This window comes from Scomber japonicus, chromosome 18, assembly GCF_027409825.1.
Source record: "Scomber japonicus isolate fScoJap1 chromosome 18, fScoJap1.pri, whole genome shotgun sequence".
Taxonomy (NCBI): domain Eukaryota; kingdom Metazoa; phylum Chordata; class Actinopteri; order Scombriformes; family Scombridae; genus Scomber; species Scomber japonicus.
In genome coordinates, this window is record NC_070595.1 from 26,053,408 (window position 1) to 26,077,230 (window position 23,823).

The 23,823-nt window shown below is 41.5% G+C and overlaps 1 protein-coding gene across 2 annotated transcripts in view; it reads right to left on the reverse strand.

Moving 5' to 3' along the window:
- LOC128378695 (splicing factor U2AF 65 kDa subunit-like) overlaps window positions 1–19,723 on the reverse strand; it is a 28,089-nt gene extending 8,366 nt beyond the window's left edge. Inside the window, exons 1-8 of one of the 2 annotated variants that reach the window (XM_053338272.1) lie at window positions 19,675–19,723; window positions 15,254–15,292; window positions 15,109–15,202; window positions 12,663–12,766; window positions 8,069–8,220; window positions 7,861–7,977; window positions 2,593–2,731; window positions 2,432–2,511 (exon numbers count right to left, since the gene is read on the reverse strand). In XM_053338272.1, the coding sequence (XP_053194247.1) occupies window positions 2,432–2,511; window positions 2,593–2,731; window positions 7,861–7,977; window positions 8,069–8,220; window positions 12,663–12,766; window positions 15,109–15,202; window positions 15,254–15,292; window positions 19,675–19,723 (774 nt within the window). Of the gene's footprint in view, window positions 1–2,431; window positions 2,512–2,592; window positions 2,732–7,860; window positions 7,978–8,068; window positions 8,221–12,662; window positions 12,767–15,108; window positions 15,293–19,674 lie in introns of both variants that reach the window. The other variant, XM_053338271.1, reaches the window with a different exon arrangement.
- Window positions 19,724–23,823: the final 4,100 nt, after the last annotated feature.

A 23,823-nucleotide genomic window follows, 5' to 3' on the forward strand; every position in this document is an offset into this window, starting at 1 on the left:
CATGTGCTCTGTTAGTCGTAACGAGACAGAATGGACAGAATCTAATTCACTGTGGAGCAGGTGTCTGCCCGCCTCAGAGAAAAGATGGAGCTCTACAGCTGTTCACACAGGTATGAAGGACTATTTATCAGCAAATATTCACCCTGACTTTTCATATTGTCAAAGATAAAGTCCACCTTCAGATCTTCTCATTCTTTTAATACTGATTTTAATGATTAATGCATTTAATTAAGATGTTAAGTGACTTTTTTTTGCTTTACCTCAATCAGAATAACCCACATCCACAAATGAGGCCTGAACTTAAAGCTCTCAGTTATATATTAGTGCAAAAAAAGGTTTAACCCTCCTGTTGTCCTCGAGTCAAGGAAGGAAGGGAGGAAGAAGGAAGGGAGTGAGGAAGGAAGGATGGAAAGGAGGAAGAAGGAAGTAAGGAAGGAAAGGAGGGAGGGAGGAAGGAAAGGAGGAAGGAAGGGAGGAAGGAAGGGAGGAAGAAGGAGGGAAAGGAGGGAGGTAAGGAGGAAGGGAGGAAGAATGAAGGTAAGGAGGAAGGAAGGGAGGAAGGAAGGAAGAAGGAAGGAAGGAAAGGAGGGAGGGAGGAAGGAAAGGAGAAAGGAAGAAAGGAAGGAAGGGAGGAAGGAAGGGTTAGGGTTATAAAATATTATAATTTTCTTGATAAATCACCTATACAGAATATTAACTCTATTGATTAATTACTCCATATATCAACAAATTATTGAATCAGTTGATCGTATCGCTGTCTAAAGAGATTCATCCATGCAAGAATCTGCTCTCTGTTATTATTGCCTGTTCTTATTGTTGTGGCTAGTGTTTTATGTGTGTGGCTTAAGTTATAACCTTGTCCTCTGTATACCATGTCGTCACATTGTACCTCCCTTGTATTCCTAGTGTGTCGCCACTTTTTGTTGTATGTGTCTGTACAGCTGTACTTGGGTATTGTTTTCCCATCTAATCAACCTTTCCTTTCACAGCCCCCCCATCCCCCTCCCCCTCAAGAAGCTGGTGCTTCCTGTCAGGCCATCATTGAAAATAAGAACCTGTTCTTAGCCTGGTTAAATAAAGGTTTAAAAAATAGTCCAATTTCAGACACTGATGTGATTAGTTTAAATGTATATTTGGGCAAATGCATTTAAAATACATTAATGTGACTCAGTGCATTTGCATGATTGTATAGCTGCTTAAAGGTGAGCTGTGGAGTTTGTGATCGCTGGTATCTTCATGGAGAAAAGTTTCTAAAATTGAATCCTGGTTCTGTAAATATTCTCAAGTATGCAGGTGACACCTAGAGAAGTAGTCGGGTGCCAACAAAGGCGATAAAGAAGAAGGATTCAGGCTACGGTTGAGAATAAAGTAGGACTTAAAATATTAAATTAAAGAATAAAAAAAACAATATTTACAAATGTTGTTTGGGGAAGGAAATGCATTATTCAAGCTGCATGGTTGTTTAGCGGTTAGCACGGCCATGTATGTTAGGGCGTGTGTGTGTGTGTGTGTGTGTGTGTGTGTGTGTGTGTGTGTGTGTGTGTGTGTGTGTGGAAAGATAAAGTTCTTTTTCTTCTTCTTCAATATTTTAATTAGAGTGTTTGTTTACTAGAAACCTCCACAGGGCATCTTTAATAAGTAAACAGCTGGTTACTAGTGTGTTTGGAAATGGGGTCATTGCAGCTGCACCATTATTATAACAAAAAAGCATTAGTGTCTATTTTACCCTTTTTTTTTTTTTTACATTTTTTGGGGGGAAAACTGTGAGAATAAGAAAATAATGAGAAATGCTTTTGCTCTGATATCCTGAGGCTCTGACAGCTGAATTATATCCTGCATAAGAAAAAGACATATTTAGAAATACAGAGAGAAGGTTTCTGAAGGCGGACTTTTCTCTTTGACAATACTGACTCAAATGAAAAAAGGGAGCAACATGTCAAGTTTAACGGGCCTCTTATGTAAATACTGGACTGTGCTTACCTTTCTTAAAATCAGTTTGCTTAACATGAGAAAGGTATAAGCAGTTTACTTAGAAAGCCGAGTCACAAAAAAGCCTTGCATCTTTTTCTTTTTCTTCATATGATTAATAACAGAGACCATGCTGTATGTTTAATATAAAAATACAATGTGAATACTTTAAATTTCACCTAATTAAATATCAATATTACCTTTATATCTCTTATCTTTTTTTTGCAGCTCTGTTCTCATATCTTTATCTCCTTATCTACCATCAGAAAATGTGTTGTTTCTTGTCTTCTTGGGGTCACGTTCTACTTCTGGCTAAGATAAACATTAGCTAACATTTTTTTAACAGGAAGATATTTTACTTACTGTTTTTTTTTTTTTTTAATCCTATTTTAAAGCATGTTTAATTGTGCTAACAACGTCAGCAAAGTGAGTGCTGCTGTTCAGTCTGCTGTCAGTTAAATACCTGGTCATCGTTCAGGTAGTTAGGCAGGCCTCCTATGAACAGTTTATGAGGGGAATCGGGAACGACTGTGGAGACGACACCTGTGAAGAAAAAAAAAAAAGGTCAAATCCAAATCTTAAGTTTCTGTATGGCTTTGTTATTAATCTGTCAGTAAAACGAACCTGGGACGTGGAAAGCAGGCTGCTCTGAGATACCCGGTAACGGCCGATAGTCGTGAGGTCTTCTAATCTTCAAAGACTGACCCTGGAAAATGATTCCATCGAAGGCCATGGCCTGTGTCGTCTCATCGACGGACCGAAACTAGAAAAGGAGAATGGTGGTGAGGTGTCAAACTCATTTTCATTCAAGGGCCACATACAGACCAATTAGATCTCATGTGGGCCGGACTATTAAAAATAAGGAAGGAAGGAAGGAAGGAAGGAAGGAAGGAAGGAAGGAAGGAAGGAAGGAAGGAAGGAAGGAAAGACAGACAAAAGGAAGGAGGGAAGAAAGGTAGGAAGGACGGAAAGAAGGAAGAAAAGAAGGAAGAAAGGGAGGAAGGACAAGTGGAAGGAAGAAAGGAAGGAAGGAAGGAAGGAAGGACGGAAAGAAGGAAGGAAAGAAGGAAGGACAGAAGGAAGAAAGGGAGGAAGGACAAGTGGAAGGAAGGAAGGAAGGAAGGGAGGGAGGAAGGAACAAAGAAAGGAAAAAAGGAAGGTAGGAAGGACATATATGAAATTAGGCTTCAAAGTTGTGTAAAAGTCAGCCTCTTTCTCTGCTACCAAACGCTGTGGGTGTGGCCGCCGAGTTTGCTGAAGCCCCGCCCCCTACCAAGTGTCACCTGTCAATCAAAGTCACCACCTCTACCAGAAACATGGACACTACGTCTGAGAGCTTTCTGCTGCTAACTTGGCGGCTAGCTCGGCGGCTAACTCGGTGGCTAACTTGGCGGCTAGCTCGGCGGCTAACTCGGCTAACTGTAGACTGTAGTAGTAGTGTGTGCTGAATGTATTAATACCTCTACAGCAGCAGGGGCGGGTTTATGCTAATCACTAAATCCTGAACACAGAAATCTTAACAATTCAAATCTAAATGGTTGAAATGCTTTTTACACCTTTATTAGAAATACATTTATGACCTATTTAATGTGTTTAGAAGAAAATGTCTGAATTCACTTTACACGGTCTTTAAGTGCTTTTACACTACTGTACATGTCACATCCACTCACACTTTCAGACGCTGATGGCAGGCGTTACCACACAGGCTGCCAACCTGCTCATCAGGAGGAAGCTCACACTCACTCAGACATTCACACACCGTTGGCACAGCCATCAGGGGGCAATTTAGGGTTAAGTATCTTGCCCAAGGACACATCCGACACGTGGACCGGAGGAGACGGACCGCCAATCACCCGATTAGTGGACGACCCGCTCCGCTTCCTGAGCCACAGCTGCACAAATGTGGAGTTAAATTCACAATTTCTCGCTTTTAGTGGTTTCTCTTATAGAAATTTGTGATAAAATGGTAATAAATAATCTGAAGGAGTCATTTCAGAAGCCACAACTTAATCTGAGCAGTAGAGAGAAAATGATGGTGAGAGTTTCTGTGTCTTAGCTGTAGGCCTGCAACTAACAATTATTTTCATCATTGATTATTTGATTAGTCTATGAAATGTCATGAAATATTTAAAAATGTTTGTCTTGCTTTCACTCGAGTCTAAGATGACGTCCTTAAATATCTCATTTTGTTCATCCAACAGTCCAAAACCTACAAATATTCAGTTTACAACAATATAAACCAAACTAGAAAAGCAGGAAGTTCTCACAGTGGACGAGCTGGAGCCATAAAAGGATCGGCATTTACTTGAAACATAATAGATGACTTACTCACTAATTAACTAAACAATTGCAACAACAACAACAACCACCAATGGCTGCAGCTCTACTAAGCAGAAATATGTTCAGCTTGTTACGGTTTCTAACAAGTATGCAAACATCTCTGCTCGTATAAACCATTAGAAAATGTGATGCTAGAAAAAAGAAAAAAGTCCCAGAGTGTGATTAGGCTCTTATCCAGAGGTGTCAAACTCATTTTCATTCAAGGGCCACATACAGACCAGTTAGATCTCATGTGGGCCGGATTATTAGAAAGAAGGAAGGAAGAGAAGGAAGGAAGGAAGGAAGGAAGGAAGGAAGGAAGGAAGGAAGGAAGGAAGGAAGGAAGGAAGGAAGGAATGACAGACAAAAAGAAGGAGGGAAGAAAGGTAGGAAGGACAGGTGGAAGGAAGGAAGGAAGGAAGGAAGGAAGGGAGGAAGGACGGAAAGAAGGAAGGACAGAAGGAAGAAAGGGAGGAAGGTCAGGTGGAAGGAAGGAAGGAAGGAAGGAAGGAAGGGAGGAAGGACGGAAAGAAGGAAGGACAGAAGGAAGAAAGGGAGGAAGGACAGGTGGAAGGAAGGAAGGAAGGAAGGGAGGAAGGACGGAAAGAAGGAAGGACAGAAGGAAGAAAGGGAGGAAGGGAGGAAGGGAGGAAGGACAGGTGGAGGGAAGGAAGGAAGGAAGGAAGGAAGGAAGGAAGGACAGAAGGAAGAAAGGGAGGAAGGGAGGAAGGACAGGTGGAAGGAAGGGAGGAAGGAAGGAAGGAAGGAAGGAAGGACAGAAGGAAGAAAGGGAGGAAGGACAGACAGACGGAAGGAAGGAAAAGAACACAGGAAGGAAACTGGGCCGGATTTCACCCCTCAGCGGGCCAGTTCTGGCCCACGGGCCGCATGTTTGCCACCCCTGCTCTAATCGTTAGTTATATCCAACATAAATTAAAAAATGTTGGACCTGGCAGAGCTCTGCTGCTTCCTTTAACACTCTCAAAAAAAAAAAAGTCAAAAACTCAGAGCCTGATTTATTGTGCCAATAAAAGTCTCAGCATGTGCTTTAAGCTGCTGTCTTATAACCTCACAGCTCATAACAGCTCCAGGCAGACAGAGATCATCCTCATATCACTGCTCTTATAATTACTATCTTTTTTATTTATTTAACTAAACTTCATTTTAATTGGCTTTGCTGCCACCTGGGTCATCTGTGTGTGTGTGTGTGTGTGTGTGTGTGTGTGTGTGTGTGTGTGTGTGTGTGTGTGTGTGTTTGGCTGTGTAAAGAAATCTAGACTGATGGAGGGAAAAGATGGCTTGACTTCAGGTATATTTGGGTTTATATTGTACATGTTCTACTTTATTTTTCTCTACATCTATTTTTATGTATTTCCATGTATAGTCTATAGTCCATATGAGCAACTGTTATACAATGTTCAAATGCGATTGATTTTATGAGTCTTGGTTCTGCAGGAAGTTGTGTGAAAATTACAGCTCAGTTTCTAGCAGGACTATTGATTTTGCTCCCGTCTGTTTTGACTGTTCCTTCCTCCCTCCCTCCCTCCCTCCTTCTTTCCTTCCTTCCTTCCTTCCCTCCTTCCTTCATTCCTCCCTCCTTCTCTCTTTCTTTCCTCCCCCCTACCTTCCTCCCTTCCTTCTTTCCTTTCCTCCCTTCCTTCCTTCCTGTCTTCCCTCCCTCCTTTCCTTCCTTCTTCCTCCCTCCTTTCCTCCCTTCTTCCTCCCTTCCATCTCAGTTTCTAGCAGGACTATTGATTTTGCTCCCGTCTGTTTTGACTGTTCCTTCCTCCCCCCTACCATCCTTCCTTCCTTCTTTCATCTGTCCTTCTTTCCTTCCTTCCTCCTTTCCTCTTTTCCTTTCTCCCTCCCTCCCTTCTTCCTTGTTTCCTCCCTCCCTACCTTCCTTCCTTATTTCCTCCGTCCTTCCTTTCCTTCCTTCTTTCCTTTCCTCCCTTCCTTCCTCCCTTCCTTCCTCCCTCCTTTCCTTCCTTCTTCCTCCCTTCCATCCTTCCTTCTTCCTCCCTTCCCTCCCTTCCTTCCTTGACTCGAGGATAACAGGAGGGTCAAAGACTTCAAAGCATAATACATAAAACCAACAAACACTTTTTTTTACAGCTCTTAGAAAGGAATGGCGGGAACTGTTTTACCTTTCGTCGTGTGATTGCGAGGTAAACAGATAAATACAGTGTTCATGCTACGAAGGAATCTACCAGGAATGTGTGCTCGCATGTCTGTGATCGGCCAACGCAGCAATGCAGCAACTTTTTTATCAAACAACCCTGAGCCCTCTGTGGTGGCGTCCCTGCTGAGTCAACGTTTTTTTTTTTCACACAGGGCCAATATCACTCTAATGAACAAGGTCTCCTTTGTTTAATTTATACAGAAACCAAAGTGTAAAAAGATAGTTTGCTGTTTTAAAGTAGGTTACAAGCTGAACTACTTCTTGACTTAACCCTCCTGTTGTCCTCGAGTCAAGGAAGGAAGGAAGGAAGGGAGGAAAGAAAAGAAGGAAGGGAGAGAGGGAAGGAAGGAAAGGAGGAAGAAGGAAGGAAAGGAGGGAGGGAGGAAGGAAGGACAGAAGGAAGGAAGAAAGGGGGATGGAGGAAGGAAAGAAGGAAGGAGGGAGGAAGGGAGGACAGACGGAAGGAAGGAAGGACTTAACCATCCTGTTGTCCTCGAGTCAAGGAAGGAAGGGAGGAAAGAAAAGAAGGAAGGGAGGGAGGGAAGAAAGGAAAGGAGGAAGGAAGGAAGGAAGGAAGGGAGGAAGAAGGAAGGAAAGGAGGGAGGGAGGGAGGGAGGGAAGGAGTGAGGGAGGAAAGAAAAGAAGGAAGGGAGGAAGGAAAGGAAGGAAAGGAGGGAGCAATGAAGGAAGGAAGGGAGGAAGAAAGAAGAAGGAAGCTGGATCTTTTTACCCAAGCTACCAATTCTTAGCTACCTAGCGTAGCTTAGCATAATGACTGGAAACAATCCAGTCATTATGCTAAGCTACGCTAACAGGCTGCCAGCTAAAGTTTCAGATGTGAGCTTCAGAGTCAAGACTCAGATGTGAGAGTGGTATCAAACCAACTAAACTAACTTTCATACCTCTAGGAAAGCAAAGTTTGTATCCTGATTGAGTGGGGAGGTTGCTATGGTTGCGAGGGCTGGTTCTCGAGGATATTGGTCAATCAACCTGTCAATCAGGACGTAGCCACGCCCTAATGCATACCCTGCTTTATCATCAAATATAAAATCAGGGAGGCCAAAATGTCCCAAATGAACATCATACTGCATTGAAGAAGGCTTTAAACTAGCGATTGAGACCATAAACACATTTTGAAAACGTTTACTGAGGTTAGAAATCAAGTGAGAAGTTGGTGAATTCTCCATTGACTTGTATAGAGACGGTCGCCCCCTGGTGGCCTTTTGATAGAATGCAGTTCTAAGTTACTTCCGCGTTGGCCTCATTTCAGAGGACCAGAACTCCCCGCCTGGTCATTACGCTAACCTACGCTAACAGACTGCCAGCTAAAGCTTCAGATTAAAGACTCAGATGTGAGATCGGTATCAAACTAACCAAACTAACTTTCATACCTCTAGGAAAGCAAAGTTTTTATCCTGATTGATCTGCACGGCGAGTACAGGGTTGCTCGGGGCTTGTGAGAGGCCTGCGAGACGCATCTGGGCGTTGAAGAACTCTGCCATGGACTCCTGAAGAGAGACAAAAACACTTCCACATATGAGTATTTGGTAATAATATCAGAGGGAATAACAATAAAGATGAAGAAAAGAGCAACTTTACCTCAGTTACTCCAAAGGGAATATTTCCAACATAGAGGCGTCTGGCTTGTCTCGTCATCTGGCTGCCAACGACGGGCACTTGTGTCGGTGCAGCAGCCACTCCGGTTGTGGTGGACGTTGCCAGCAGAGCTATTGTTGGTATCTGGCCGGCCGCTGAAGGGGAATAACAGAAAGAGCATGCGAGGAACGTCACCTTCGGCTACAGAAGCAGCTACCATCTGAAACCTCTGCTGCTTTATCTGTAATTGCAAATGACTCATTTTTGCAGGGAGCATTAATGCGTCAGCTATTTAAATCTGTCTGTTTTTCCGCCTCGAGTCCATCTCCAAGAAATGTTTTAAGACTTTGTTGTGTGTCTTTATTTTTCTGCTTCTGTATTAAATGCAATAAATGTGTATTTTTACTCTATGATGGATTATTGGTTTAAGTCAGAGGTGTCAAACTAATTTTCATTCAAGAGCAATTAGATCTCATGTGGGCCGGATTATTAAAAAGATGGAAGGATGGAAGGAAGGACGGAAGGAAGGAAAGACAGACAAAAGGAAGGAGGAAAGAAAGGTAGGAAGGACAGACAAAAGGAAGGAAAGAAGGAAGGACAGAAAGAGGAAAGGGAGGAGGGACAAGTGGAAGGAAGGAACGAAGTAAGGAAAAAAGGAAGGCAGGAAGGATAGAAGGAAGAAAGGGAGGAAGGACAGGTGGAAGGAAGGAAGGGAGGGAGGAAGAAGGAAGGAAAGGAGGGAGGAAGGAAGGGAGGAAAGAAAAGAAGGAAGGAATGGAGGGAGGAAGGGAGGAAGGAAGGATGGAAGGAAGGAAGGAAGGAAGGAAGAAAGGGAGGAAGGACGAGAAGAAGGAAGGACAGAAGGAAGAAAAGGAGGAAGGGATGGAAAGAAGGAAGGCTAGAAGGAAGAAAGGGAGGAAGGACAGACAGACAGAAAGAAGGAACAAAGAAAGGAAAAAAGGAAGGTAGGAAGGACAGATGGAAGGAAGGAAAAGAACACAGGAAGGAAACTGCACCCCTCAGCGGGCCGGTTCTGGCCCACGGACCGTATGTTTGACACCCCTGTTTTAAATAAACAAACTATTTAAAGGGACCAACAGAAACCTAATCATCCATAACTAATTAAATTAAGTGGAGAGCAGTATTAATTAAATCCTTTGGTATATTTATTATTATTTAAATTTTACTGTTAAATTAACCTAAATAAATAAATGCTCGAAGATAAAGCAAAAAAAAAAAAAAAGGAGTCCAGCTGACAAATCACAGTCCTTTCAGAAATCATACGCTGCAGTATTACAGCAGACCCGAGATCAGTGATGTACAACGCTCTCCATTACCGCCTTGTCTCCGGTCTGCTGCAGAGCTTTCCAACCTGTGAGTCACACAGGAGAGCTGAAGGGCAGGCGTGAAGGAAGGAAGAGAAGAGACCAGAGCCAGAAAGATACTGACAGAGGTTGAAAGAGATGCGGAGAGGTGCATGCCCATATTCTAAAAACAACATTACTTATTGTAGTTGTTTGGCTGCTTGTCAATAAGCGTCTCACACAGTTCATGGAGGAAGTATAAGGTACTTTAAAACGCTTAGTGCATGAATAGAGAAAGGAAGGGAGGAAGAAGGAAGGAAAGGAGGGAGGAAGGGAGAAAGGAGGATGGAAAGGAGGAAGGAACCGTCTCACACAGTTCATGGAGGCAGTTTAAGTTACTTTAAAACACTTAGTGCCTGAATAGAGAAAGGAAGGGAGGAAGAAGGAAGGAAAGGAGGAAGGAAGGGAGGAAGAAGGATGGAAAGGAGGAAGGAAGGGAAAAAGGAGGAAAGGAAGGAAGGAAGAAAAGCAGGACATAAGGAAGGAAGGAAGGAGGGAAGGAAAGAAGGAGGGAGAAAAAGTAGGAAAGAAGGACATAAGGAATGAAGGAAGGAAAGGAGGACAGAAGGAAGGAAGGAAGGATGGAAGGAAGGAAGGGAGGGAGGAAGGAAGGAAAGAAGGAAGGAGGGAGGAAGGGATTGCGGAAGGAAGGAAGGGATTGAGGAAGGAAGGAAAGAAGGAAGGAAGGAGGGAAGGAAAGAAGGACAGAAGGAAGGATGGAAGGAAGGGAGGGAGGAAGGAAGGAAAGAAGGAAGGAGGGAGGAAGGGATTGCGGGAGGAAGGAAGGGATGGAGGAAGGAAGGAAGGAAGGAACGAAGGAAGGAAGGAAGGAAGGAAGGAAGGAAGGAAGGAAGGAAGAGTCAGAGGGGTTCAATGTTTTTACTGTATTGTAGTTTGGCTGCTTGTCAATAAGCGTCTCACACAGTTCATGGAGACAGTTTAGGGTACTTTAAAACACTTAGGGCCTGAATAGCTGCAATTTGCATAAAATTCATACTCTTTTTTTTTTTTTTTTAGGTTCATAACTTCATCAAATCTGAACACACAGACATGATGCACATATTTTTAGATTCACAGTGACTTACACTCTGCTTTGTGTCGTTTTGACTGTTCCTTCTTTCCTCCCTTCCTTCCTCCCTTTCCTTCCTCCCTTCCTTCTTTACTTCCTCCCTCCTTCTTTCTTTCGTTCATTCCTCTCTCTTTCCTCCATCCTTCCTTCCTTCCTTCTCCCCTTCCTTTCTCCCTCTCGCCTTCCTTGTTTCCTTTCTTCCTTCTTTCCTCCGTCCTTTCTTCCATCCCTCCCTGCCTCCCTCCCTTCCTTCCTTCCTCCTTTCCTCCCTTCCTCCCTCCCTCATTACTCCTTTCCTTCCTCTTCCTTCCTTCTCTCCTTACTTCCTTCCTCTTTTCCTCCTTACTCCTTTCCTTCCTTCATTTCTCCCTCTCGCCTTCCTTGTTTCCTCCCTCCTTCCTACCTTCCTTTCTTCCCCTCCCTCCCTCCCTCCCTCCCTCCCTCTCTCCTTCCTTCCTTCTTCCTCCCTCCCTTTGTTCCTTCCTCCTTCTCTTCCTTCTTCCTCCCTTCCCTCCTTCACTCGAGGACACCAGGAGGGTTAAAGGTGCCATTGTAAACAAATAAAAAAGAGACATTAAAAGTATAGATATAATTTACAGTACTGCAATACAAAAACTCCACAATTGTTATCTTTGTATCTGGTTTTAATGTTATTGTTGTATATGTATATTAGGGCTGGGCGATATGGCCTTTTACTAATATCCCGATATTTGTAAGCCATGTCACGATACACGATATATATCTCGATATTTTGCCTTAGCCTTGAATTAACACTTTGATGCATACAATTATGCCAGTGTGATGATTCTACATTAAAACATTGTTCATACTGCATTAATATATGCTGATTTTAAACGTCCATGCCAAAAGTGTGAAATCACAACTAAACAAATTCATCAAAACTGTATTTATTAACAGTTATTAAGCAGTGGCACAAACATGTCATTTCAAAACAAATAAATTGTCTTTTATGCATGATGTAACTAATATGACACATCAAAATAACACTAAATTAAAGTGCACATTTTGTGCATAATGCCACTAGGATATAAAGGTAGAGCTGTCTCTGCTAGGTAGATTACATCTTGGATCAAGTGTGTCGATGATCTTTCTGAATCCGGGCTTTTAACCACACTCACTGGGGCCATGTCTTTCTCTGTGTGGTGTGTTACTGCGGACGTTATCTCCTTCTGTTTTTGACTGTTTTAGTCGTATTGCTGTTCTGGAAAAAGAAGACGCCAGACTCAGTTGCGTCAGTGCTGGTTGCTTCGGCACTTTCTTCAATATGTCACTGGCCGGAGATGTGTTCTTGCAGAGTTTCAAGCACAAATGGTGATATAACTTTGTTGTAGCTTTTGTGGTGACGCTTTTATGGCGTACTTTACATATTACGGTTTGTTGTTCAACGTCCTCCCTCTTGTACCCAAACCACCGCCAGATGATGGATCCTGAATTGTTTTTTTGGGAATTAAATCTCCCTCCTCCACTTGTCCATATCACCTGCTGCTCCCGCGACCTGAGATCGCTGCTACTGCTGCTACATGCTGCCGGGCATATGACGTTGCACGCACAACAGAATATGATGTACGTACCTAGGTGCGCTTGTTTTATCTCTCTGTGCGGAGAGATGAGAGAGTGAGAAAAACCTGTAGTTCAATGGGCCGCGACTAAAAACAAACTGCGTGTAAATTGAATGTATACTCGAATATTCACGATATAGTAATTTTCTACATCCCACAGAGAACAAGCCGCGATACATCGAGTATACTCGATATATCGCCCAGCCCTAATGTATATGTATATATATATATATATATATACATATGTTATAATTGCATTTCAGGGTTTAGTTTTTTAATTGTATTGTTGTATACACTTGGTTTTTTTTCTATATCATTATTTTTTGAGCTGCTGTAGCAATTGAATTTTCCCCACTGTGGGATCAATAAATGTATCTTTATCTTTAGTTAATTGCAATTATTTCCTTTAACCGTGGAATAAAGCTTAACCTGGTCTTAGTCTCAACCTGGTTTGAACCCTCCTCTGCTAAATCAGGCTTGGCTGCAGCTTCGCTCAGGTCTGGATACCAGCTCAGAGGAATTAATGCATGCAGACTTCTCCAAGAACTCGTAGGTGTAGTCTGACTCAGACACTGAAGACATACCTTGCATAGCTTTATATTGCATTGGTGTGATGTGTTCAAAGCCAGGAGGAGGCACATCCCAGTACTTGCAGGTCCTTTTCTTCCTCGTTCGCCTCGGAGAATGGCTGCCAACGGAAAATAAAGAGAAGAGGAAGAAAATATATAAACTCAAGTAGAGGAGAAAAACCTGTGCTCACAAACAGTCTACATCAGGGGTGTCAAACATGAGGCCTGTGGGCCAGAACCGGTCCGTTGAGGGGTGCAATCTGGCCCAGTTTCCTTCCTGTGTTCTTTTCCTTCCTTCCATTTGTCCTTCCTACTTTCCTTTTTTCCTTTCTTTGTTCCTTCCTTCCGTCTGTCTGTCCTTCCTCCCTTTCTTCCTTCTATCCTTCCTTCTTTCCATCCTTCCTCCCTTTCTTCCTTCTGTCCTTCCTTCTTTCTTTCTTTCCTTCCTTCCTTCCTTCCTTCTCTCCTTACTTCTTTCCTCTTTTCCTATTTTCCTCCCTCCTCATTCCTTTCCTTCCTTCCTCATTCCGTCCTTCCCCCCTTTCTTCCTTCTATCCTTCCTACCTTTCTTCCTTCCTTCCTTCCTTCCTTCCTTCCTCCTCTCCTTACTTCTTTCCTCTTTTCCTCCCTCCTTACTCCTTTCCTTCCTTCCTCCTGTCCTTTCTTCCTTCCTCCCTCCTTACTCCTTTCCTCCCTCCTTACTCCTGTCCTTCCTTCCTTCCTTCCCTCTCTCCTTACTCTTTTCCTCCCTCCTTACTCCTGTCCTTCCTTCCTTCCTTCCTTCCTTCCTCCCTTTCCTTCCTTCTCTCCTTACTTCTTTCCTCTTTTCCTCCCTCCTTACTCCTTTCCTTCCTTCCTCATTCCTTCCTTCCTTCCTTGACCTGAGGACAACAGGAGGGTTAATGTTGCTACATGGCTCATCTCCTCACAAACAATCTACATGAACATATAAACTCATTACATTATTTAAATTGGACCGGTTTCCATTGAGTATACGACATTAAAAACAGCTAATCTGCACATGAATTAAGTTACAGTTGTTAACAATGACTGTAAGATGTTGGCGTTGGAAACAAAACCTGAACATTGGCATTGAAACACTTCGCCCAAATTAATGCCCTCCCTTTTGTAAATCTGTAATCTCGCAGCAGCAGCAGCTCGAGTCCCGCGTCGAGGAGAACATGATCCGATAAACCGATCCATGCAGATCTTTACTGCTGGCTCTTACGTCCCTGCAGCATTTTGATATGTGATATAATTCCCTTTTTGGAAGATAAATATCGGCTCTCACAGATGAAATCAAACAATTGTTGCTGCCACGTTTGTTTGTCTGCATGTAAATGAAAATATGTGAAATGAAACTTTTTTTAGAGGGGCGTCATATGTACAGATGTTTTAAAGATTTAAATAAATATGAATGCATAATATGAACAGATCAGTCTATATAACATTTCACAACTTCTATACATATTAAATAATGTAAGATGTGATTGGTGTGATGTGAGGCTTCAGTGCAAGGCTTATATGAATCAAAGAAAAAAGAGAAAAGTAAGATTAGGAAGAAAGAAAAGGAAGATCAAAAGAAAGATTAAGATTTCACAAGATAACGCGAGATATTCTGTGACCCTTTATTTGTCTTTACCCTCCTGTTGTCCTCGAGTCAAGAAGGAAGGGAGGAAGAAGGAAGGAAAGGAAGGAAGGAAGGAAGGAGGAAGGGAGGAAGAAGGGAGGAAGAAGGAAGGAAAGGTGGAAGGAAGGGAGAAAGGAGGAACGATGGAAGGAAGAAAGGAAGGGAGGAAGGGAGGAGAAAAGGAAGGAGGGAAGGAAAGAAGGAGGGATGGAAGAAAGGAAGAAAGGAAGGAAGGAAGGAAGGAAAGGAGGAAGGAGGGGAGAAAGAAGGAAGGAAAGGAGAAAGGAAGGGAGGAAGAAGGAAGGAAGGAAGGAGGAAGGGAGGAAGAAGGAAGGAAAGGAGGAAGGATGGAAGAAAGGAAGAAAGGAAGGGAGGAAGGAAGGGAGAAAGAAGGAAGGAAAGGAGAAAGGAGGAAGGACAGACGGAAGGAAGGAAGGAAGGAAGGAAGGAAGGAAGGAAAGGAGGAAGGAAGGGAGAAAGGAGGAAGGAAAGGAGGAACAATGGAAGGAAGGAAGGGGGGAGGAAGGAAGGAGGGAGGAAAGGAAGGCGGGAAGGAAAGCAGGACATAAGGAAGGAAGGAAGGAGGGAGGAAAGGAAGGAGGGAAGGAAAGAATGACATAAGGACAGAAGGAAGGAAGGAAGGAAGGAGTGAGGAAAGGAAGTAGGGAAGGAAGGAAGGGATTGAGGAAGGGAGGAAGGAAGGAAGGAAGGAAGGAAGGAAGCAGTCATTTTTTTCTTTTCTTCAGCTGTGTGCAGTGACTTCATGAATCCACATTAATGCTGTGATCTCAGGCTCGTCAGACCGGGTCCCTCTCTCTCTCTCTCACTGACCTGTGCTTCTTATGATCCCGAGAGGAACTCCTACGATCCCGGCTCTTCCTGTCTCTGCTGCGGCTTCTCTTCTCGCGGCTGCGGCTCCCTCGGTCTTTGCTCCAGCTGCGGTGCTTGTCGCCTCGGCCTCCGCCCCCCGCTGAGCCGCTGCGACTCCTCTTTTTGTGCCTTTCTCTTTCTCTCTCTGTGTGGAAATAATTAACATCGTCATACAGTAAATACACACGAGTGAGTCACCTGGTTTTTAATCCTTCTCCTCGAGTCAAGGAAGGAAGTTAGGAAGGGAGGAAGAAGGAAGGGAGGAAGAAGGAAGGAAAGGAGAAAGGAAGGGAGAAAAGAAGGAAGGAAGGAAAGAGGGAGGAGAGGAAGGAGGGAGGGAGGGAGGAAGGAAGGAAGGAAGGAGGAAGGAAGGAAGGAAGGATGGAAGGAAGGAAGGGAGGAAGGAAGGAAGGAGGGAGGAAAGGAAGGAGGGAAGAAAAGCAGGACATAAGGAAGGAGGGAAGGAAGGAAGGAAGGAGGGAAGGAAAGAAGAACAGAAGGAAGGAAGGAGGGAGGGAGGGAGGAAAGGAAGGAGGGAAGGAAAGAAGGACAGGAAGGAAAGAAGGAAGGAAGGAAGGAAGGAAGGAAGGAAAGAAGGAATTGATTAATCTCTTCACTGTGTTCTTTCTAATTTAACGTGACTCCTTCTATAATTACTGTAGGAAGGAAGGAAAGAAGGACATAAGGAAGGAAGGAAGGAGGGAAGCAGTGTGCAGTGTGTTCTTTCTAATGTAACGTGCCTCCTTCTATAATTACTGTACCTGACATAATAACTGACATTAACTGATACTAACTGACATTAACTGATATTAACTGACATTAACTGATATTAACTGACATTAACTGATATTAACTGATATTAACTGATATTAACTGCTGGTAATTACACAGACTGGACGAGCTAATAGCTAACAGTGGTGAATCACTGCATGCTAACGGCTCCTCTCTGTATTAATTACCCCCAGCCTGCTCTGATACCCTCATGTCTCCTCGGTGATGTGGTCATGACACCACGTCATACTTCCTGGAGGAGTCTGACAGGTTAATGCGGCCGTGCTTCTTAGTAAAGGAGGAATGTCTGAAGTCACATGACTGAAGAGCTCTTAGCTAATCAATAAGAGCTAATCTTCATTTCATCTGATCCAATGGAGGCTTCACCTTCATTACATGTCAACTGTTAGACTTTGTGTCGTCCTCCCGGGTCAAATTGACCCCGTCCGTTTTGACTGTTCCTTCTTTCCTCCGTTCCTCCCTCCTTCTCTCTTTCTTTCCTCCCCTCTTTCTTTCCTCCCTCCTTTCCTTCTTTCCTCCCTCCCTCCCTCCTTCCTTTCCTTCCTTCTTTCCTTCCTCCCTCCCTCCTTCCTTCTCTCCTTCCTCCCTCCTTTCCTTCCTTACCTCCTTCCTTCTTTCCTCCCTCCTTTCCTTCCTTACCTCCTTATCTCTTCCTTTCCTTCCTCCCTTCCTTCTTTCCTCCCTTCTTCCTTCTCTTCTTCCTCCATCCTTTCCTTCCTTCCTTCTTCCTTTCCTTCCTTACCTACTTCTCTCTTTCTTTCCTCCCTCCTTCCTTCTTTCCTTCCTCCTTTTCTTCCTTACCTCCTTCTCTCTTCCTTTCCTTCCTCCCTTCCTTCTTTCCTCCCTCCCTCCTTCCTCCATCCTTTCCTTACCTCCTTCCTTCTTTCCTCCCTCCTTTCCTTCCTTCCTTCTTCCTTTCCTTCCTTACCTCCTTCTCTCTTTTTTTCCTCCATCCTTTCCTTCCTTACCTCCTTCCTTCTTTCCTCCCTCCTTTCCTTCCTTCCTTCCTTCCTTTCCTTCCTTACCTCCCTCCTTTCCTTCCTTCTTTCCTCCCTCCTTTCCTTCCTTCCTTCTTCCTTTCCTTCCTTACCTCCTTCCTTCTTTCTTTCCTCCTCTCGTCTAGGAAGCTTTCATGTGCTGTAGGTTACTCCAGTGTACTACCTCACTATGCTATGATTTATTGTTTTTAACATGTTTAAATTACCTTTAAAATTAGGGAAACAAATTATGAAAAAGCATCTTTAAATTAGGGCTGGGACAAAAAATCTATTTTTTTATTAATCGCGATTTTTATTTATATATTTTCTTATTTATTCAGTTTATTATCACATGAGACGAGCAGCAGATTCTTCTATTACAAAGGGAGAGTCTGATTAAAAAGGTATATTTTGTTAAAGTTTGTTTAATTCTGCTTTTTTTTTTTTAGGTGTCTTTCACAAATCAAAAAGTTATGATGGGATGAGTTTTTCTTTATTGTTATCATTATTATTGATATAAGGGGAATAGCTCAAACTAGTGGTGATTTTTATTTTATTTTATATTTATTTTATTAATGATCAAACTGTATTTATTCAGCACCTTTCAAACAGGTTAGTGTCACTGACAAGCCAATAAAAAGAGAGAATAAAGGTAGACAGTTAGCAGTAAAACTATTTGAGACTAAAGCAGACAAGAAATAATATGAAAATAGAATAAAATATGATTTTAAAGCTATAATAATAATAATAATAATAATAACAATAATGGTTATAAAATAAAGTTACATAAAACTGTATTAAAAAGATTAGAGTATATTAATACAATAATAAAATACAACCGATAAGGGGTTGGTATACAAATATGTAATAATAATAATGGAAAAACATTTTACGACATGAATTTAATAAAATAAGTGGATATAATAAAGTAAAGTAATGTCTATAGATTATTCTGAATGTCGTTAAAAGTTAAAATCCTGCATTTAAATCTCTCCTTAAGTTAAAGTATATAAGTGCTAGCAGCTTTACTTACAGTAGAAGTCTATTTATAGCCTCGAGTGTTTTCAGAAACATATTATAGTGTATAACTGTATAACTGTAATATGAGAAACTTTGTGACCCAGCCGCCATGTTGAAGACGAGCATGGGAAGGACAGGGAGGGAATCACATGCACGCTCGCTCACATGCACGCTCACATGCACACTCACATGCACGCTCAGTCAACAAAGAACAGAGAAGCTCATATAACGGGTAAAACACAGAGAGGATGTGTGACTTCATTCTCTGTTCAGGACGTCATTACTTCACTACATGTCTGCATTTAAAGGGGCTGAATGTCAAATACTGCACCTTTAATTTAAAAGTATCAATACTACAATTTAGCCTAAAAGTATTAAATTATAAGTAATCTGCAATGCATTAAAATCCAAAAACAAAGTATTTTCGCTTTGTGTTGATTTCCCAGAATGAAAACTGCATTTCCCATGAGCACCGTCACCTCCTCGTCATGTTGTAAAACTCTTGGGTAGAAAGGTAACTTATTTTTAATAATGTTTTTCTTTCTTTTTTAAACACAGCTTTTTGCAGGATGCATAGTGATGAGGTAATGTATCTATAGTATTATTTTACAAGCCATCCCATATTTTATTTTATTTCCCAGTGAAACTTTCAGAAAATGACTAGTTACCCTATTTAAAATGTAATAACTACTTCAATGACTTCATCAAAGTAATGTAACTTATTACATTTGATAACTTTATTCTGTAACTAATGTTTTCAGCTGTTAGGGTAAATGTTCCCATTAAGCACCAAAATCTAAGTCCAGCTGTGTTGTCATGGATACTGACATGATTTATAAAGGAGATCATTTCTTATAAAGCAACATTTATCTCTCATTTTAAATGTATTCATTAGTTCATGTAGAGTTTGGAATATAAAATAAAGATATTTGATGAAAAAAAGCCAAAAGTATGACATGAGCTTAACTGATACTGTGACTCTATTTAAGCCCACATCATGATTTATATATAAAATAAGTAAAAATATGTATTTTAAAGAATTAAAAACAGCAATATATGTATTCAGTAACATGTTAAATATTAAAAAATGAGGGGAAAAATCCTCCTGAGCAAAATCTTAAAGGTCTGACTTCAGATGTAACCTCCTTTCCATTTTCATAAATGAAATTTAATGACACATTTCCCCCCAATAACATAACACAGATTACAGTTACTTTTATGTTGTAATTAAACTAGATAACACCATTACATGTATCCTAACTAGTTCCTCTCCAACACTGGTGCTCATAACCAATAAAAAAAAAAAAAAAAAGTTCCTTGCAGTAACTTTAAGTAAAAAGCATCTGAGCACTTCTTCCAACACTGCGGGTCTCCCAATCTGATGGGTCACCAAATACTGTGTAACACCGGTGCACAGACAGGCTGCCTTCAGTGCGGTGCAGCAGTGTGTGTGTGTGTGTGTGTGTGTGTGTGTGTGTGTAGTGGCTGTAAGAGAGGTGAGGAAGAGGTGACTGCCTGCATGATGCATCACAAAGCTACATATTGACACGAACAAACAGCAGCCCGCGTGAGTCACAGCAGCGTTAACCGCGCGCTAAAGTTGCTGTCAGGTCAGGTTAATAACTCATTCATAAAATAAACAGGGGGGGGGGCTGACGTTACGCACTGTGTGGAGAGAGGTGCATTGCTAGCTTGCAGACTGAATTGGGGGCACAGACACAGACCGTCAAACACTTACCTTGTCGATTTTCGCTCAGCTGTTTCTCAAATTCCTCGAAATCCGACATAATGCTTTGTTATGTCTCTGCGTAAAGATGAGCAGGTCTGGCTCGTCTGTCTGAGGGGGGGGAAAGACGGCAGCCTGTCCGCTGTATCAGTGCAGCAATAAAAAACCACTGAAATCTCCCTCTGGTGTCAAGACAGACACTGTAAACACACAACTTCCGGTTATACTTTCAAAATGCAACCACACAAGCGACACTGAGGGGTGATGGTGATTTAAAAAAAAAAACTCCTTCTGCTCAAAAATAAAGGTTTCTTCTTGTTCCTGTCTTGTGCATAATGATGTATGTGCAGAGTCTGACACTAGAAGGCAGTTTTCACATGCATCAGGTGAAAGTGGAAGGTTTCTCTGTGCTCGTTAAAGTTGAGATGAAATGAATAACGGGCACAGTTGGTGCAGCGCTGTCACCTCACAACAGGAAGGTTTAACTGGAGTCCAATTATATGTGGGGTTTGCATGTTCTCCCTGTGCCTGCATGGCTTCTCTTCAGGTTCTCTGACTTCCTCCCACAGATGGAAAACATGCAGGTTTGGTTAATTGGTGACTGCAAATTGGATGTAAGTGTGAATCTGGAGGAGAGGATAAGAAAAAAATGCTTTTTACACCCTTTTAGATTGTATTATATTGTGCACCTGTTTAACAATAAGCCAAAAAAAATCAATTTCTTTTTATTCTTATATTATAATAAATCAAAATATGAGAGGTTTACATAAGTTTTAACCCTCCTGTTGTCCTCCAGTCAAGGAAGGAAGGGAGGAAGAAGGAAGGAAAGGAGGGGGTGAGGATGGAAGGGAGGAAGGAAGAAGGAAGGAAGGAAAGGAGGGAGGAAGAAAGGGGGGGAAAGGAAAAGAGGAAGGGAGCAAAGAAGGAAAGAGGGAAGGGAGGAAGGACAGACGGAAGGAAGGAAGGGAGGAAAGAAGGAAAGGAGGAAGGATGGGAGGAATAAGGAAGGAAAGGAGGGAGGGAAGGAAGGATGAAGGAAGGAAAGGAGGGAGGAAGAAAGGATGGAGGAAAGGAGGAAGGTGGGAGACAGGAAAAGCGTAAGGGAGCAAGGAAGGAAAGGACAGAGGAAAGAAGGAAGGGAGGAAGGAAAGGAGGGGAGGAAAGAAGTTACAGTCAAAACAGACGGGGTCAATTTGACCCGGGAGGACGACACATTATGTCCCACCTGCGTGTCCTGTTTCACTTGAGAATATGTCAAAATAAAATAGTGGAAATTTATGAATTAACTTTACACAGTCAGAGCAAAATACTCAAATTGGATTATATAAATGTATAAATCAAGTCAGTAAAGACATCTGGATACCAACTGAAATGAAATTAGTTAAAATAATTGACACCTAGAAAGACACATGTTAAAAGATTTGTGACAAAGTATAAATAAAAAGTAATTACGCACTTCATTAAGGTTATATTATGCTTTTAAGAAGAATTGGTAAATTAATAATGTAATGGAAGTTTATATTAAGATATTCAGATTTAAAACTTGTGGCTCTGTTAAAGATACCAAATGTGCAAGGCATCAAAATAAAGAAATAAATTAAATGTTTTCACAATTTTTTCATCATAATTGTTGCAAAAACCAACATAGAAAAGTAGAAATCTTCATATTCTTACACTAATCACTCATTCATTCAATAATAAGAACTCACTCATGCTTTTATTGTGATGTGGTGTCAACATCCGGCCAGTGTGTGTAACTTTTATAACTTGATTGACAAAATTTTCCAGCTTTAATTTCTTCACACACACACACACACACACACACACACACACACACACACACACACACACACACACACACACACACACAGGGCTGTTTACACTGACTCACATTCATTTCCCTCGAAACCTAATTGTAATTTAGTCTTAAACCAAGTCATCACCTGAATATTTAATGATATGAGTATGAGGACTTTTTTCATTTGTCTCCAAGAGGACAGTCCCCACAATGTGACTAAATCAAGTAATACCTGTACACACATACAGAGTTTAATCAGCTGTATGATACTTTTACCTAGTTGGGTTAAGAAAAAAGGACAATTACTGATGTTAGGATTAACCAAGAAAAGGTAAAATATACCATTTATGTATAATAGGCAATTACAAAACACTGAAAACAGTAGTGGAGCTGTAATAAAATATTCATTGTAATTAAAATGTGCCAGTGGTGTGCATAGATTCTGTGAATGGTCGAGGGGCAAAGAAGAAAAATGGAGCATAAATAAAGTGTTAGCATATAAAGTAGATACATACAAAGATGTGTTTTTAATTATTTCTCATTTTTAACGGCACTTAAGACACCTCACCATTAAGACCTCAACATAATGAAAAGCATTACTCTTATAAGCTTGCTTCTAATCTGAAACCTGCTCTATTCCCTATATGTGTACGACTGTGTGTGTGTGTGTCTCTGTGTGTGTGTGTGTGTATTATTATTGTCTATGAGGTAAGGCACATTAGACATTACGCCTATAGGAAGCTAATGAAAACACCTCTTTCCCAGCGGCCCCTCTCCTCTCCTCTCCTCTCCTCTCCTCTCCTCTCCCCCCGCCTGTCATTCTAAACATAACATGTTGACAACATACATGGAAAATAACTGACTCAGCTGTGCTGCTATTAAAAGAGCTCAAATCCCAAAGTATTGCTGTAGCGGGCTGGCCGGCTGTCATGTCGTAGGAGCTCTCTGAATGAGCTGAGGCGTGCAGCTACAGCTCCTCAGGAGAGGAATTAATCAGGAGTCCAGAATACCTGCGGAGGCCTGACTGAGAAGCCCAAGCAGTAAGTGCTGCCTGTTCATTCACGTCTTACAATATATTGAGGTCAGGCAGTTAGAAGTGAACTGCTGTCTTTAGTGGTCAGTCACTTGTGGAAAAAGGTCCAGTTCAGTGTGCAACCAGGATTTTTGAGTGACAACTTGTTTTTAATATTTCATTTCATGCAGGACAGCTGCAGCATAAAATGACACGTGCACCACTTCTTCGTTCCACTTCAGTTTTTGGTTATGTTAATGAATCTCTTGACGTTGTTGTGGAATAATGTGTGTGAGTAGTCTGTGACATTCAGCCTTTGTGAGAGATACAGTATCTATTTCTAGGGCAGTTTATTTTTAGAAACCCCCTTCTTGGACAAACACCCAGTGCTTGGCATCGTAATCCTAAACCAAAAGGTTATCTTCAAATGCCTAGTTGGACAAAACTACGACATTAGAGTGCCAGTATTTGCAATCTAATTATAATAATACAAAAACCCTGGCATTGTAAAGTGGTTTCAAACAGAGAATTTATGGGAAACATAGTTTATTCCAAGCTGGTTATAAAAAACAATCTGTCAATATAATCACATTCACAGTCCATAAAACAAAATCTAAGATCTGGTAAGTTGAAAATATGTTTAGAAAGCTTAAAATATGGTTTGAAGTTAAAAAGTTGGATTTGAGAGCATATAATAATTGCTTCATACTCATAATGTTTGCAAAAGCGGTTTCTTGAACATGACTTCATTGCATGTTTGGATTTATGAAGCTTTAATATGGAAATAAACTGAAACTATAAAGAAAATTAGGAGCTCAAAACAACAAAAAACAGCAGCACGAGTACAAAGCGATAAACAAATCATGCTCGCTCTGACCTTACATATTCAATCAGCTGCCAGATTTCCAAATGAAAGTTCAGTTTCATGAATGGGGAATGTGATTTTGCCTCATAAGACTGTTTGTATATCATATATGTATATAAAAGTTGTAATCTCATAGGCAGAAATCCCATATAGAGACTTGAATGATGTTGTATTTATCATTTACTTTTTTAATTGCTTATGAAAGAACATGGTTAAAAAATCCTTTCCTCTGTTTTTGTTTCAGAAATTGTATTGAATATATTTACTGTATGTTTAAAAAATGGTTGTAGAGGGTGAGATGGATGCCAATGTAACGGAGCCGGAGAGCTTGTGGGTATGAAACGCTCCCTTTTTCACTAGATCTTAAAACGGTCTTTTGACATCCCATCCCATCTCATACTGTATGCATCATCAGAAAAAAAAAATCATTGTCCATGTGAAAAGTATGTTTACATCTTTAAACATATTTTCACAACAAAAACCTGT